Consider the following 17,389-nt stretch of genomic DNA (forward strand, 5'->3'; position numbering starts at 1 on the left):
AGATCACAAGGTCAGTAGATCAAGACCATCCTGGCTAACACAGTGAAACCCCGTCTCTATTAAAAATACAAAAAAATTAGCCGGGCGTGGTGGCAGGTGCCTGTAGTCCCAGCAACTCAGGAGGCTGAGGCAGGAGAATGGCGTGAACCCGGGAGATGAAGCTTGCAGTGAGCTAAGATTGCACCACTGCACTCCAACCTGGGCAACAGAGCGAGACTCCGTCTCAAAAAAAAAAAAAAAGAGAGAAAATCTTCACAATCTATACATCTGATAAAGGATGAATATCCAGAATCTACAATGAACTCAAATAAATCAGTAAGAAAAAAAAATCCCATCAAAAAGTGGGCTAAAGACATGCATAGACAATTCTCAAAAGAAGATACACAAACGGCCAAGAAACATATGAAAAAATGCTCACCATCACTAATGATCAGCGAAATGCAAATCAAAACCACAACGCGATACCACCGTACTCCTGCAAGAATGACCAAAATTTAAAAAACAGCAGTTGTTGGTGTGGATGTGACAATCAGGGAACACTTCTACACTGCTGATGGGAATGTAAATTAGTACAGCTGCTATGGAAAAGAGTGTGGAGATTCCTTAAAGAACTAAAAGTAGATCTACCATTTGATCCAGAAATCCCACTACTGGGTACCTTCCCAGAGGAAAAGAAGTCATTATTCAAAAAACTTGCACACACATGTTTATAGCAGCAAAATTCACAACTGCAAAATTGTGGAACCAACCCAAATGCCCATCAATCAACTAGTGGATAAAGAAAATGTGTATATACATATATATATGATGGAATACTACTCAGTCATAAAAAGGAATGAATTAACAGCATTTGCAGTGACCTGGATGAGATTGGAGACTATTATTCTAAATGAAGTAACACAGGAATAGAAAACCAAACATCATATATTCTCACTGATTTGTGGGAGCTAAGCTATGAGGACACGAAGGCGTAAGAATAATACAATGGACTTCGGGGACTTGGGGGGAGGAATGGGAGGAGGATGAGCGATAAAAGACAACAAATATGGTGCAGTGTATACTGCTTGGGTGATGGGTGCACCAAAATCTCACAAATCACCACTAAAGAACTTGCTCATGTAACCAAATGCCACCTGTACCCCAATAACTTACGGAAAACTAAAATTAAAAAACAAAAAATAAAAAAACACATCAAAAATAAAATATAAAATAAAAATCTCCCAATTAAAAAAACTTTGTTTGCTTAACTGAACATTCATATCTCTGATATGCTGCTGAATATTTTAATGTGAATAGCTTATTTTCATTGAAATTAATAGCTTGTTATTGAAAAGAGTAATAAATACAACTTTAAAGTCTATAGATATTTCCTGTACATAAAGAGAAACTGAATACCTTGTGCCTATTTTCAAAGTGGATATTTTTATAATGATAGCTTATTTTTAAAAAACGGATTAAGTCAGAATCACTAATTTAGAATATATAAGTCAGGTTAGCTAAACCATGTTAAATATTTGGGAAAAAACCACGCCAGCTGAGCACCCCCTGCTGCTAGAATAGCTCTGGGGACTGAAACATTCTTGCTAGAAAGGCAGCCTCACAAAGTTCTAGTCTGGGAGGAGCTGGGGGACAACAGTGAAGGATTCCAATTTCATGTTCATTTTAACTTTAAAAACAATTGGCATTTTAAAATTAGCCGGGCGTGGTGGCAGGCACCTGTAATCCCAGCTACTCAGGAGTCTGAGGCAGGGGAATCCCTTGAACCTGGGAGGTGGAAGTTGCAGTGAGCCAAGATCACATCACTGCACTCCAGCCTAGGCAACGAGTGAAATGCCATCTCAAAAACAAAACAAAACAAAACAAAACACGATAGCAATTGGTATTTTCATATATTAGAAACAACCAAGTTTTCAACATTCTCAAGCATTTAAAATAACTGGGCAGAATGCCAGTTCCCCACACGGCAACCCTTCTTGGGTAGGTCATAGGGCCTGGAACTCAGCTGGTGATTCTGGGCATCACCTGCCACACGTCTTGGGTGAGCCTGAGTTAGAAGATGTCCCCATTCCCTTTCTATTCTGAGCATGTGATCATAGTGACAATAGTCTAGCACTCCTTTCTGTGCACTTGGAAGTACAGTAATATTTTATAGCCACATGGTGGCAGCTCCCAGCTCCCTGTAAGCTGACAAGTGAAGAATTGAGATTGCTCATGAGATAAAAGTTACTTGATGATTGCAAGGGAGGTGTGAGCTACAATTACCTACCCAGGGTCAACCTTCTTATCTTTTCGAGGGATGCCTCCAGCCACCTCCAGTTCTCACTGTTCTTTTTTAAATAATGATGATTGCATCATGAGGACATCTCCACCTGGCTTGGATTTCTGCGTGGACAGTGGTCTGGCTGGCCAGGCCTTATGCCCAGCTGAAAGGAAGGGAACTGAGGTGGACAAGTGGGACTGAGGGAAGATAGCAAATGCACCTGACTCTGCCTACGTTTGGCATTTTCCATATGGATCAAGTAAACACCAGAGAAGTAAAGCACTGGGCTTGAGCCCTCTTTCCTGGCTGGGGAGGCGAGAAGGCTGGCATTCGATGCCACCTCCGCAGAGGTGAGCCAGCCGCAGCGTAAGGCTGCTAGAGTGGCCTGTTACAGAGGACAGGCCTTAGGCTCTCCCTTTCGTCTGTCTTTCTGTCACCAACGCTGGGGGAGGCAGAGCCTGGAAGAGGGAGGGAGCAGAGGTGTCCCGATGGCAAAGCACCGCCATGCCCTAGGATCTCAGTGCTGGGTTGGAAGGTGAGGAGGGGCTGCACAAGCCTCCCCTGCCAACACACCCACCCGGGAGTCCAGCCCACCCAGGGCGGACGGAAGAAATTAGATTTCCATCAAGGCTGACATTGAAGTTTTAAGCTGGGCTGGTTTTACTGACTGACGTGACTGGGTAATGATGAACTCCAGTGGTAACTGAGGGATTGAAATGGTTTGGGTGAAGGCTCAGATTAAGGAAGAATAAAATGGCTCATGCTTATCTGTCCCCTGAGTCAAGACCTTTCTATGTTCACTAACAGAAAAATCATTTTCCAGCCAAACACTTCTGAATTCAAGGTCGCGTTTCTTCATAGTCACAAGAAAAGTTTAATTTCTCAGAACACTCTTGAGAAGCGTTTTTAAAATAATCAGGGACGAGTTCTGCTTCCAGTAGTGGTGAAGTAGCTTCAACTTTGCTGTAGACATAACAGCTATTAACAAAACATAAAACAGGGCCGGGCGCGGTGGCTCATGCCTGTAATCCCAGCACTTTGGGAGGCCGAGGCAGGCGGATCACCTGAAGTCAGGAGTTCGAGACCAGCCTGGCCAACATGGTGAACCCCTGCCACTACTAAAAGTACAAAAAAATTAGCCAGGTGTGGTGACACATGGCCAGCTACTTGGGAGGCTGAGGCAAGAGAATCGCTCGAACCCAGGAGGTGGAGGTTGCAGTGAGCCAAGATCAAGCCATTGCACTCCATCCTGGGCAACAAGAGCAAAACTCTGTCTCAAATAATAGTAATAATAATAATAATAATAATAATAATAAAATATAAAACAGCTACCCAGAGTGGAGGCCCTGGAGGGTGAGCACGGCAGGCAGAAGCTGGAAGGATTCCGATGCCTGGAATAGGCCATAGCTGGGACTGCTAGGTGGCTAGAGGGACGGATGGAGCAGACAGAGCTAGGTGGCAACTGTCTGGTTGTGAGAGTAGGCATGCGAAGCTGTGAAGCTCTTTCCACTTTCCTGTATGCTTGAATTTTTTTCTTTTTCGAGACAGAATCTCACTCTGCACCCAGGCTGGAGTGCAGTGGCGTAATCTCGGCTCACTGCAACCTTTGCCTTCCGGGTTCAAGCGATTCTCCTGCCTCAGCCTCCTGAGTCGCTGGGATTACAGGCGTGTGCTGTCAGGCCCTGTTAATTTTTGTATTTTTAGTAGAGACGGGGTTTCACCGTGTTGGCTTGGCTAGTCTCAAACTCCTAACCTCAGGTGATCCACCTGTCTCGGCCTCCTAAAGTGCTGGGATTACAGGTATAAGCCACTGTGTCCGGCCTGAAAAATTTTATCATGCCATATTGGAAAAAAACAGAAAGTGAATTTGACTCCATCAAGGACACTCCACCAGCACTTTACTTCTCTGGGGTTTACTTGAACCATACGGGAAACGCCAAATGCAGGTAGAGTTGGGTGTGTTTGTCATCTTCCCTCAGTCCCGCTGTCCACCTCGGTTCCCTTCTTTTCAGCTGGGCATGGGGCCTGACCAGCCAGACCACTGTCCAAGCAGAAGCCCAAGCCAGGTAGGGATGCCCTCATGAAGCATTCATCATTATCAAGTGAGCTACACTACACTTATTTTTAAGTGCAGTTTTTTTAAGTGCAGTTATTTTAAGTGAGGTATTTACCCAATACCTGATAGTGCATCTCTAGTTGTACCCCAATAGCTTGTTACATATATTAAGAGCTGAAGTTCATTAGACTTCATATTAAAATAAAATAATCCATCATTTGTGTTTCTGGGTTTTTTTTTCAGGGACTGAGAATTTTGTTTTTCAGTTCTGATTACTAATCACATGGGTTGGTTTGAGACTGCAGTTTCTTAGGTTTTAGTATGTTGTCAGTCACTGAGAGCTGGCCAGAAAATTACCTCGGAGAGATTTTAATCTCTTACCCCAATTTTTTCAACTAATATGTAGTTGCAGATACGCAATTAGAAAAACAAACAAAAACACTGCCAGACATAACATACTGAAGGCGTTTTCACTTTTTGCAAGTATATTCCAATGCTGATCATACCAATGGTATGAATCACAGGCTCTTTCTTCTATCATTTATGTTTATAAATCAAGCTTGTTCAACTTGTGGCCCAGGATAGCTTTAAAAGTGGCCCAACACAAATTCATAAAATGTCTTAAAACACTATAAATTTTTTTGCATTTTTTTAGCTCAATAGCTATTGTTAATGTACTTTATGTGTGGCCCAGGACAATTATTCTTCCAGTATGGCCCAGAGAAGTCAAAAGAATAGACACTCCTGACATAAATTGTTTATGCTTCTTTAAGAAAGGAGAAAAGAAGGGAAGGAAAAAAAAGGGGAAGATTTAAACAGCTGTTTTATCTTCCTGCATCAAAACTGTTCTGTTAAGGTGAAAATACATACTTTAAAAAATCAGAACATCTTCAATTAAACTTGTTAAGCTATTTCAATATTACATAAATTCTACAAATAAAAAGCACTTCATTCCAGCATTTAAAAAACCGAAAACACCACATGAGAAAAGCATAGTAAACAGACAACCCCAGAATGGGAGGAAATATTTGCAAACTACACATCTGACAAAAGGAATAGTATGTAGAATCTACAAGTAACGCAAACAAATCAGCAAGAAAAAACTAAGTAATCTCATTAAGAAGTAGGCAAAGGACATGAGTAGACAGTTCTCAAAAGAAGATATACAAATGGCCAACAAAAATGTGCAAAAAGTGCTGAAGATCACCAATCATCAGGGAAATGCAAATTAAAACCACAGTGAGATACCACCTTACTCCTGTAAAACTGGCCATTATTAAAAACTCAAGAAACAATAGATATTGGCATGGATGTGGGGAAAAAAGAATGCTTGTACACTGCAGATGGGAACGTAAATTAGTACAACCTGTATGGAAAACATATGGAGATTCCTTAAGGAGCTGAGATTCCTTAAGGAGCTAAAAGTAGATCTACTATTTGATCCAGCAATCCCAGTACTGGGTATCTACCCTGATACAGTTTGGCTGTGCCCCCACCCAAATCTCATCTTGAATTATAGTCCCCATAATCCCCACGTCATGGGAGGGACCTCTTGGGATGTGATTAGATTATGGGGGTGGTTCGCATGCTGTTCTCCTGATAGTGAGTGAGTTCTCATGAGAGCTGATGGTTTTATAAGGGGCTTCCCCCTTCACTCAGCTCTTATTCTCCCTCCTGCCTCCCTGTGAAGAGGTGCCTTCTGCCATGATTGTAAGGTCCCTGAGGCCTCCTCAGCCATGTGGAACTCTGAGTCAGTTAAACCTCTTTTCTTTATAAATTACCCAGTCTTGGGTATTTATTCATAGCAGCATGAAAACAGACTAACACATACCGAAAGGAAAAGAAGTCATTATATGAAAAGACATTTGCACACGTATATTTATAGCAGCACAATTCACAATTGTAAAGATGTGGAATCAACCAAAGTGCCCATCAATTGAGTGGATGAAAAAGTGATATATATGTACACACACTCACACACACACACACATATATATAGTATACCATGGAATACTACTCAGCCATTAAAGGGAGCTAAACATTGTCTTTTGCAAAACCTTGGATGGAGCTGGAGGTCATTTTTTTTTTTTTTTTTTTTTTTTTTTTGGAGACAGAGTCTGCTCTGTCACCCAACTGGATGTGTCAGTGGCATGGATCGTCGGCTCACTGCCACCTGTATCTGAGTCCCAGGTTCCCGAGATTCTCCTGCCTCAGCCTCCTGGGTAGCTGGGATTACAGGCACATGCTACCACGACTGGCTAATTTTTGCATTTTTAGTAAAGACAGGGTTTCGTCATGTTGGCCAGGCTTGTCTGGAACGCCTGACCTCATAATTCTAGCTGAAGTAACATAGGATCGGTAAACCCAAATCTTTATGTTTTCATTTAGAAGTTGGAGCTAAGCTATGAATACGCAAGGGCATATAGAGTGACACATGGACTTTAGAGACTCAGAAGGGGAAAGCTGGGAGGAAGGTTAGCAATAAAAAACTGCACATTAGGTACAATGTACACTACTTGGATGACAGGTGCACTAAAATCTCATAATTTATCTTTATATAATTTATCCATGTAACAAAAAACCACTTGTACCCCAAAAGCTATTGAAATTTTAAAAAAAAGAAAAAAGAAACTTCAACTCCTTAGTTTTCACTCGTGGAGCAGATTTTATCAGAGGCCGTAAATCACTCATTCAGGCAACCTCTTAGGTAAACAGCTGGCCCAGTGCCTTTAAACTATGGAGAAAATAGGGCTAGATAAGCAAATGGCTTGCTTGAGGGGAGACAGGGCCTGCCAACTACTCACATACCATAAAGGCAGTCACTCAAACTTGCAGACTTAAGTACCAGGAAAGCAGGTTTCTCAAACTTTAATGTGCCAAGGATTTTGTTAAAATGCAGACTTTGACTCAGTAGGTCTAGGGAGGAGCTCGCAATTTGAGTAGCAGGGCATGAAATTGTCCTCGCTTAATGTAATCTAAAGTTAAATATGTGTTAGTTGTTTGCTTTAAAATCTCATTTAAGCTAGGGCAATTAGATTTATGACTATCCCATTTTAATTCCATATATATTTTCCAGTATTATTACAGTAATTCCTTATATATTAAATTGGTGAAGACAAAAATATTCAAATTGTATTTTATGAAACACGGATCTCTGTACAGATTTTTATAAATTGATGATTTATGTTACTTCATTGAGCACAATTCTTTGCTGGATACAGTGTTTTATGATGTGAGAATGTTCAATGAATCAAAGAGAATCCTCCACAGCACGTAACTGCACATAATAAACCACTGTATTCTCTGATGGCAGAGTGAAGTTAAATAAAGAACATGCTTTGGGCCTGAAGTCAAAAGTCTTTTCTCTCCACTTCTTTTGATTCCAGTAAAACCTTTTATTTGACTAGAAGGCACTCAGGCCAAATTCTCTGCTATCTGAAAAGGTTTAGTCGCCACCTTGTGGATAATAAAACAACAACATCCCCAAATAATACATTTTCTGTACAAAAAAACAAAATTTTAAACCTCCAGCATGGTTTTCAAAACATATCCAAAACTTACTTTTAAGCCACTGAACATTACTGCCACAATTTGGTAGACTCAAAAGAATGCACCCTATTGTCAGAGTGAAGTTAGAAGAGCAATGGGCCTTTCAGAATGTTTGCAGCCGGAGCTGCTCAAAACTGCCATCTCCTAACCAGGCCACTTCCTTGAAAGAGACCTTACTCATTTCCGGATATGTACATAAAGATGCAAGTTCATTACATCACAGGTTACCTTAATTTATGCTTACTGTATTTGCATCCTGCTCCCCTAATTAATCCTCAACACTTTTTGTGGGGTAATAAGTGGAAGAGCGACTCAAGAAATGTACTGCAATGCCTCTCAAATATAAAGTTAAATATGTGTTATTTGTTTGCTTTAAAATCTCATTTAAGCTAGGGCAATTAGATTTATGACTATCCCAGTTTTAATTCCATATATATTTATGTTAACCTGTGCTTTGGCCACCCATGTCGCTTAGTGTTAAGACAGGAGTTGGAACAGCATTTCATCCTGGGCAATTCTTTTAAATAACCAGGGAGAAAATAAAGGCAAGCTTCATAAGAGAACTGCATGAAAAGCAAAACAAAACAATACCAGAAAAATCCAGACAATATTTTTCTGCTGTTTAATTGATCTCAAGGAAGGAGAAATTCAAGTCCACAAAAACTTACATGAATTCTGTTTATCACATACAAAACTAAACATACAATATAACAGCAAATAACAAACATGCTGACTATTTTCAGGCGATTTTGAATGGTGTCCTGTACATGTACATATATAAATAATAAATACTGCTTCTGAATTACCTTAAAATACAGTACCACCAAGAGTTTTACATTTCTATGTGACTACTCAGTAAATGAGCATAAAGGAATGAGGAAGTAGACAATATCCATATCAGATAAAGTAGAAAGTCTTATGCCCTTCTGAAAAGCAACACAATAGGCCCAAGAACAACTACAGACCATTTTCCTTTTAGCTAGTAGGTATATGGCAAGACCAATGATACTCTCTTCCCCATCCTTTTTCTCACAGGATATGAAGTCTACCCTATTCAAGTTAGTTACAAGTCTTCAGCCCATTTAGTCATTTAAGTTGAGAAAGTCTAAACCTAAATAATCACTGCAAATACTGATATCTTTTAGTCCATTTTGTACTTTTTTACATTTTTTCCATTAGATAATTCTAAGCCTGATTTTTTTTTTTTTTCTGGTTTTTTAAAAAAAAAAAAAAAAAAAAACTTGGCTTGTTTTAATTGGTTTAAATGCAGGGTATATGTAAACAACTCCCCAGAAATGAGAGGCACTTCTTGGAAATACAATGACCCATGTCACTAGACTAGCAAAACACTCAGTGCTTTTGATTTGATGAACTGAATGAGTTCATGATTCAACTTTCCAATGTTGTCTACTTGAAAAATAGCAAGATTCTTATCTGCAGCATTTAGTGCATTAAGATGTATTAGATAGGTGTATCAGATATCATAAAATTAAAATTGTGCTTATGTTAATTCTGTAATAGACCTAACTTTAAAACACTTCATGTTATTTACTAGGAGCTATGATCTAGTCGTGATAATATTGGTTAAAATAGTCAATCTGAGGCAGAAAGTAAACAAGCAAAGTCACTTTTGCAGGCTTTTAAAACCGTTTAACACATGAAATTCTGACTATTCCCCAGATTATGAAACCAGCTTCAATTTAAAAAGATGAGAAATTTAGAAGTATGAGGCATTACTTCTAAATTTCTTTTTTTTGAAATGGAGTTTCGCTCTTGTTGCCCAGGCTGGAGTGCAATGGCACGATCTTAGCTCACCACAACATCTGCCACCCGGGGTCAAGTGATTCTCCTGCCTTAGCCTCCCGAGTAGCTGGGATTACAGGCAAGTGCCACCATGCCTGGCTAATTTTGTATTTTTAGTAGAGATGGGGTTTCTCCATGTTGGTCAGGCTAGTCTCGAACTCCCGACCTCAAGTGATCCACCCGCCTTGGCCTCCCAAAGTGCTGGGATTACAGCCATGAGCCACCATGCCCAGCCACCTCTAAATTTCTTAATCATGATTGTCTTCAGCTCAGACATACACAAGGCAAGTAGAATTACTAATAAATCACTTTACCCCCAACCATTCAAGGTCTCTAAGAGCATGCACATGGATACATTACAGAGAAAGGCAGCAACTCAGCATAAACCCTTTAGTATTAATATAAGGAGTATATATACATATACACTTATGTATAGAATATCATGCTTTTGAATATCTATTGGCCATGAAACTTCACAGAGAGCTGCATAAAAATCTAGCAGAGAAAGGATCATAAGTGAAATGCCAGCCATGGATAACAGAATAATCTGTGCTCACAAAATAGGGCAGGCAAGGAACACACAGACATCACTCAGGAACTACACGAAAACTAAGAGTAGTGATGTTTTCCAAATATAAAACACATACTAAGTACAAATGTTATAGTATATTTGAGGACTACAGAAGTAATGCTTACTATATGTACATCTTTTGTTCACATAAAAAGCTTAAAGTAAGATCTGAGTGTAAAAGTAAGCTTTCTCCAGTAGGATGGTGTGAGAGGGAAAGAATGTAAGAAGGAACTGGTACAAGTCTGAAAATTAAGTCCTAAAAGAAAAAGCCCCCCATAAAACATTTTACGTCATTTGGTATGATTAAAATCAGATTTTGAAAGAACTTAAAATGTAACCTTTGCACATTGCTTTTTATAATTATATACATATAACTATAGCTACATAATCTTTATGCTGTTTTTGATATTTTTTCAGACATTTACTGCTGTCCGAAAAGTTTACAAGCCATTATATATTCCCAAATGAAAATGCCAAGTTTTTCATTTGCCCCAAAGGTGAAAAAATTGAAACCTCTACGTCAAAAACAAATACAATAATTGTTTAAAGGGATAAAATCAACTATAATGACATGGGCAGTATTAAAATACACTGCACAAATATAAACAGAAACCTCACAGCACAACTATAGGGACAAGATGTTATTCAACTGCAGTCAAATAAGAAGGGTTAGAGAGAGTCGGGAAGCCTGAAGACCAGATAAGGGAGTTTAGAATTCATTCAGCAACCTTATTCATATTCTACTCTCCACCCCTCACCCCAAGCAAAATAATAAAATCCTGCTCTTGCAAAATGAAACGGATCATTATTTTTGACTAAGGACCACAGGGTGTGGAACCCAAATCCATAACTTTGTAACTATTACATTGAACGTAGGTCCATATGTTTTGATCCTTTTATGGCTCTTCCTTTACAAATTGCTAAGAGTCATTTCCCTGTGGTGCCTCTCTGGAGAAGCCTTACATGTCAGCAATTCCAGAGTGTCAAATATTTCATTCTTAGCCCCACCAAACAGCAGTAATCCTGCTAAGCCCATTGACTTTGGAAAATTCTGCAAATTATTTTAACCTCAGTTCGGAGAACTCAAAACTGGGTTTTACTACCACCTCTAAGTTTAAAATGCCACCCTCACCAAAAAAAAAAAAAAAGTCGGAGAAAATGTATTAAAGTACTAGATTCCACTGTCTCTAAAGAGCAACCAGCTTAGTGATAAATTACTACTCAAAATACAAACTCACTACTCCCTGACTTGAGGAAGAACTAAAGCTTCTCCTAAGGGTAAAATGAACAGAAATTTTGCTTGAGAAGTTTATAAAAAAGTAAGAGAGGGAGTGGGCGAGAAGGGCCTTATTTTAAACATTTAGGATTCCACACCATTTGAAACAGTCTGTACTCTTTTATATACTTATGTGCATGTGAAAATGGAGAGATAACACCACTATCTGCTCTACACAGGCTGGCTACTGTAGCTGAGGTTTCACTGATACTTTCCCTGGAGAGGTGCCATTTTATTCCTTTATATGGCACATGTTTTAGGTAATTTTTATCTAAAGGGCTCTCATTTGCCTAAGACTGACAATACAAAGAAAGGCTTATTGAAAGACACCTCTCTTTGAAAATATCCCCACTAGGGGTTGAAATAAAGGTGGACAAAAGTGCCAATCAACTACTTGAATGTCAGTAATTGTAAAATTCCTTAAAATTCACAGTATTTTTACTTCTGGAAGAACTCTAATATTGAGGTACCTGCAGGTCTTGGCCATTCATCACTGTAGGTATTTATTTTAGTTTATATGTGTTTTGCTTTACTCCATTTGTTTTCAGTTTTTTCTCACTCGATACAGTGGCATGACCACAGCTCTCTGCCTTTCCCTTTTTCCTAGGATGTGCATGTGCTTGTGTTTTGGAGGCTTTACAGGAATCTGCTGAGTCCAGAATCACAGCTGCCTGTTTGGGAATTCGAATGTTACCGTTGGTTTCCACCTTAGAGCTGCTTTCACTGAGGGACAGATCCCAATGTTGCAGCTTCGTACTCTTACTGGATTTCTTTTTCTTTTCTTCTGTCCTCATTTCAAGGGTTTGCCTCTGAGAACAAAGCCTGGTACCACCAAGCACATCAATGGGTTTGGGGGCACTCTCAAATGCATAATGTGATGGCTGGATCTCTTCATGGTGAAAAGCTTTCTTTCGGGAAGGGCCTGACTTTGAAGCCCCTTCCTGGTGAGGTAGTGGCTTGGACAGAGCACTAGCAATTAGCTTACTTCTCCCAGGGCTTTTCAGTGCCCCTGAGGTCCCAGGAGCAGTGAGGGGCCTTGCTTTGGCCCCCTTTGCTTTTTCACACTGTACAGTCTGGACCTGCAGCCACTCAAGCTGAATAAGTCTATCAATATACTTCCCAAGAAGTCCTCCCACTCGGGGCACAGCTTCCATTTTGTTCTCTGCGTTCAGAAGCAGGGCCGCATCTCGTAAGTCCCAGGAGCTGAAAGGGGGTGGAAGGAAATCAGGATAATAGTACTCAGGCTTTGTATGGCCCTGACCAGGGTGAAGATCAAAGTAAACTGGATCAATTTCTTCAGCTCGAAGATTGAGATCTGGAGGTGTGAGGGGAGAAGGAGGAATGGGAATTCTTTCCGAATCAGAGAGATCACTTGCACTGTCCTCATCAGCATCCTCTTTAATAATTTTCATTGACTGAAAATCAAGGAACAATTTATTCCCTGAGGCCCCCTGACACCTGGAACCGAGTGGATTCCTTTTGCGTCTTGCTTCCGGGGCAATGCTGGCTTTAAGTTTTTCTTCAGCTGGCTGGGTGACAGCTGTGAGGCTGCTCCTCAGCTGAGAAGCAGCATGGGGTACTTGGGATTTACTCTGCCTTTTTCCTGAAGAATTCTTTGAATGTTGCATTTTACTCCAAGATGGGCCAGCATTCATATTGCTATGAGAAAACAAAACTGCACTTCTTACCACATATGACAAAAAATGGTCTGGCTATAATTAAACAAACAAAAATTATCTTCCAGTTGTACTTTTTTGTCTCAGCTATTACTAGGCATTAGGAAATGTCAGCTTCCAAACTCCTTACAGCATAATTTTACAGAACATTTTTCCATATAATACTCTATTTGAGAAACATTATATAATGCATGTGACAAAAGAGAACGCACAGTTTCCATTTTATATCAAATACTAGCATTTAGGAAAAACATTTCTCAAAGTGCTTGTTTCATACTTTTAATGCAATCGTGTGTACTTTAAAAAAAACATTAGTTTGGAAAAAAATCAGTCGTAGACTCTGGAATTGTTACAATCAAAAGCATTTAATAACATTCAGAAGTAAAAACAATTTTATTTTATATACCTATTTTAAATTAAGTATAAGTATGATACAACATGCAAGTTTTGCAGTTTAATAACTCCTGATTAGTGGTGATTCTGAGCTGAGGGAAATTTTAATATATAAAAGTATTGCATATACAAACCTATACCTTAAATCAAAAGCTTGTTAAAATGTTTTCAAACAGAAAACAAATTTGGGAAAATTGTGTCTAAAGAGCAGAAATAAAATCATATGGTGCCTTGTAACACATATGAATGAAAACACAGGGTCTTAGTGCTACCTTGTGAATAGCAGGTAAAGGGAATAATGAATACTGTGTGCATTATGAGTATAGCAACTAATTCTCTCTGGCATAATTTATTCTGAGGCCGAATCTCACATCGGGGTTGAAAATATCCTCTTTTCAATTTATTTACCAAGAACGTGTCATTTAAGATTAATAATACTTCTCTGTAATATAAGTCACATAGAATGAACAGAAATGGGTGGTAAACATGCTTTCTGGAAACCTCAGAGGTTCATTTGCCCAGTGGTTTCAAATAAGCTAAGCAACTATTTGAATACATGCTACACTTTAATAAATATGGAGGATATTAAATCATTGCCAATAGTACAATATGTGCTCAATAAATGTTGAATAAATGAATGAAAAAATGAAGGAATCTCCATTATTCAGAATTCATAACACTGTTAAAACATTTTGTTTCTGCTTGTCAGTATGCATCCATAAAAATTAATTATTGTCCATATCCTTTTATATAAAAGGAAACTAACATAGAAAAGCATTAAAGGACTTACTCAAAATTATAATTCTGCTAACAACTGCCAGAATTATGACCACTGGAATCCTTATCCACTATTATGCTTAAACCACTTTTCCACTCATTTCTGCTAGAAAAAAATATATAAATGTATATTTCTTATCTATAGACTTACTTTTTTTCCCCACTCCACATATTCAATCTGGACAACAGAGATAATGAGCCTTTTGCAAGATAAAACAATTATACTAAAACTATTTACCTGCTTTTCTGATGAGATTCATTCACCCTATTCCTCTTCTTGAAAAAATCACATGGCTGATCATCATATAGGGTTTGACGGACTGTCTAAAAAACAGGGATGCAGTAATAAATACTGTGAACATGTACACAAGAAACCAGCAAGCAAACAAACAAAAATCCCAGAATAAATCTAAGTAAGAGTTTTCTTCTAAATTTACATTACTTTTCCTGTAGTGCTCAAAATATTCTTGCTCAATCTGCTGGAAGATGATGACAGCTGCTGGGGAGGTGACTTCTTTATTCTTCTTATATTTGGAAAGGTCTCCTCACCACCGGAACTAGAAGCAACAGAATATTGTCAGTAACTACTGATTGCAAATGGTCCTAACACCAGTATTGGTTGGTTTTTCACTTGTTTGTTTTTTAATACTTGTATAATATTGAAATGTTAGGGCTGTGATCATATAGTGGTTGAGTTGTGAAATACTGGGGAAGGGAGACATTGTCTTATGCTTACAGCTTTGTCTTTTCTGTTTATTACAGTAGATACCAGAGACAGGATCACAGGATCACACTACTATAAATACTGTGAGTGGATTCCATCTCTCTCTCTCTCTCTCTCTCCTTATTCACACACAGGTATAATCTTCCCTGGAAATAACATGTTGAAGAAATTTGGAAGGCCAATAAGGTCAGGTCTTATTCCAGTGTTCAATCATTGTATTGCCCAATCATTCATTCATTCAACAAATAATTACAGGAGTACCCAGAAAAATGGCAGTGATTATGCATGTCCCTGTTCTGAAGGAGCTTAAACTCTAGGAGGAATGTTCCCATTCCGTTTTTCGGCCTTCTCTATCACATCAATCCATTATAAGATTTTCCATATATTCGTACATATTACATATTATATATTATCTCTTTCTGAAACATTGTTGACCCATACCACATATTGCTGTTATTCCCCTCTCATTTTGAGTGGCCTATTAAAAGTGCACTGAATGGAAATTGGATACTTCTCTTTCCCATGTCACCTGTCTCTGTAAAATAAGAGATGTGATTACAGAAGATTTTTATTTTCTTCCTGAAACTTTCCTGTATTTTTTCCACAATAATCATGTAAGCCTTTTTAGTTAGCTTACATCCAATGATAAATAAAATCACTCTCTCACATTTAATGAATTATACCACAATCAACAGCCTTCACTCATTTTAGACGTAGAAAATGTTCTTGAATCAACCCCCTTTCATTAGTCTGGTTTTTTTCTGCTTTGTCCCTCTGGACAGTAAAAAGGAACCTTCTTAATGGAATGCCTTGCCCCAAACTGCTCTCTGGAAAGTGCACTTGCATTTTTTCCACTTCATTTCACCTGGTAAGCTTTACACCAAAGGCTGTGGGATTTTGTGCTCAAAGCTCCCGGGTGAGAGACACGAATGCTTGCAGGGTGCTAAAGAGGCAGAAAACAAGCTCCAGGCCTTGTTCGTGTTTCTGGCTTGCTTGGAAACAAAGCTAAAAGATTTGTTTTGGATATTCTGGCTACAAATATGCTTCCCAAGCGCAGAGGCTGATTAGGGGCAGCTGCAGAAGTCATCACCGAGTAATAACTCTTGTTCCCCTGTCTTCCTCTCTGGCGCTGAGTCCAGGAAGACAACAGCAGCACCTCCCCTCCCCACCCTCAAGGGAATCTGCTGGCCATTTGGTGCGGCAAAGCATTCTGGGTGATGTGGACATGACGCTGCTCCTCTACGCAGCGAGGCTCCCTCGGTTTGGCCAAGGGTCCAGGTTGCAGTGAACCTGTCCAAAGTGTAGGTAGGCTGGCCTGGATGTTTAAAATTAGCCTGCGACCATATCCCGGCAAGGCCGGTTTTTGCACCACCACTCCTCCCATTCACAACCCAGAAATCTAAGGACACGCAGCATGCATTTTCCTTGTCCTCCGTCTGTGCAGACAAAGTCTACAATCGATAGGCTCGCAGTCCAGGCAGACGTAAACAGAAATTGATCAGACCTGTTTCGCGACTGCAGCGGACACGTGACGAGGCTGCCAGCCTTCCTTCCTCTCCGGCGCCCGCGCGGGGAGGCCCGGCTGCGGCGCGCTGCGGCAGGGGAGCTGGAGGCGGCGGCGCGCAGCTCAGCGGAGCTCCCGGGCTGAGCTGGGGCAGGCGGGGGCCCGCCTGCAGGCGGCGTCACGAGGGGCGGGGCGGAGGCTCGCTAGGAAGTTGCACCCGGTCAAGTTGCAGCCTTGTAAGTAACGCCGCGGACCGGGAACGTGGGAGGGGCCACTCCCGGAACGCAGCCTTCTTGTAAGAACCTCCAAGAAAGCAAGAAAAAAAACAGAGGCGCTACCCTGCGCTCCCGGGAGGCCTCTGAAAGCTTCAACTAAAGCAGCACTCCCCTCTCTTACAATTTCTTTAACTGCAAGAAGCGGAGGACCTGGACACGGACTCGAGGGGCAAGGTGGCGAACCAAGGGTAGGGCGTACCGGGCCCGAGAGGTCTCCCGCAGGTTGCAGATACGGAGAACTCTCAGCGGCTTCTGAGCACGGAGGGAGCTGTCGCGGGGTCGGGAGGCCGTCCCTCATCCCTGTCTCCCCATCTTCCGACGGCCGGCGGGACCATGTCCAGAGGCCCGAGCTCCGCGGTCCTGCCCAGCGCCCTGGGATCCCGGAAGCTCACCCCCCGGAGCCTCAGCTGCTTGTCGGACCTGGACGGCGGCGTGGCCCTGGAGCCGCGGCCCTGTAGACCCCCGGGGAGCCCGGGCCGCGCGCCGCCGCCAGCGCCAGCGCCGTCCGGCTGCGACCCCCGCCTG

The 17,389-nt window shown here is 40.7% G+C and overlaps 2 protein-coding genes across 7 annotated transcripts in view; one reads left to right on the top strand and one right to left on the bottom strand.

The window, feature by feature from the left end:
* Nucleotides 1-8,470: 8,470 nt before the first annotated feature.
* The window catches only part of FAM217B (family with sequence similarity 217 member B), a 15,231-nt gene continuing 6,312 nt past the window's right edge, over nt 8,471-17,389 (bottom strand). For 2 of the 6 annotated variants that reach the window (XM_017891215.1, XM_017891218.1), the window contains exons 3-5: nt 14,804-14,918; nt 14,600-14,685; nt 8,471-13,174 (exon numbers count right to left, since the gene is read on the bottom strand). In XM_017891215.1, coding sequence (XP_017746704.1) covers nt 12,019-13,170 — 1,152 coding nt within the window. In that variant the 5' untranslated portion in view covers nt 13,171-13,174; nt 14,600-14,685; nt 14,804-14,918 and the 3' untranslated portion in view covers nt 8,471-12,018. Of the gene's footprint in view, nt 13,191-14,599; nt 14,686-14,798; nt 14,919-16,589; nt 16,731-17,389 lie in introns of those variants that run through there. The other 4 variants (XM_017891216.1, XM_017891214.1, XM_017891213.1 and 1 more) reach the window with 4 other exon arrangements.
* PPP1R3D (protein phosphatase 1 regulatory subunit 3D) overlaps nt 17,179-17,389 on the top strand; it is a 3,629-nt gene continuing 3,418 nt past the window's right edge. The window contains exon 1 of the mRNA XM_017891221.1: nt 17,179-17,388. Within this exon, the coding sequence (XP_017746710.1) occupies nt 17,198-17,388 (191 nt within the window). The 5' untranslated portion in view covers nt 17,179-17,197. The remainder of the gene's footprint in view (nt 17,389) is intronic.

Source organism: Rhinopithecus bieti, unplaced genomic scaffold, assembly GCF_001698545.2.
Source record: "Rhinopithecus bieti isolate Rb0 unplaced genomic scaffold, ASM169854v2 scaffold_20477, whole genome shotgun sequence".
In the NCBI taxonomy this organism is placed as follows: domain Eukaryota; kingdom Metazoa; phylum Chordata; class Mammalia; order Primates; family Cercopithecidae; genus Rhinopithecus; species Rhinopithecus bieti.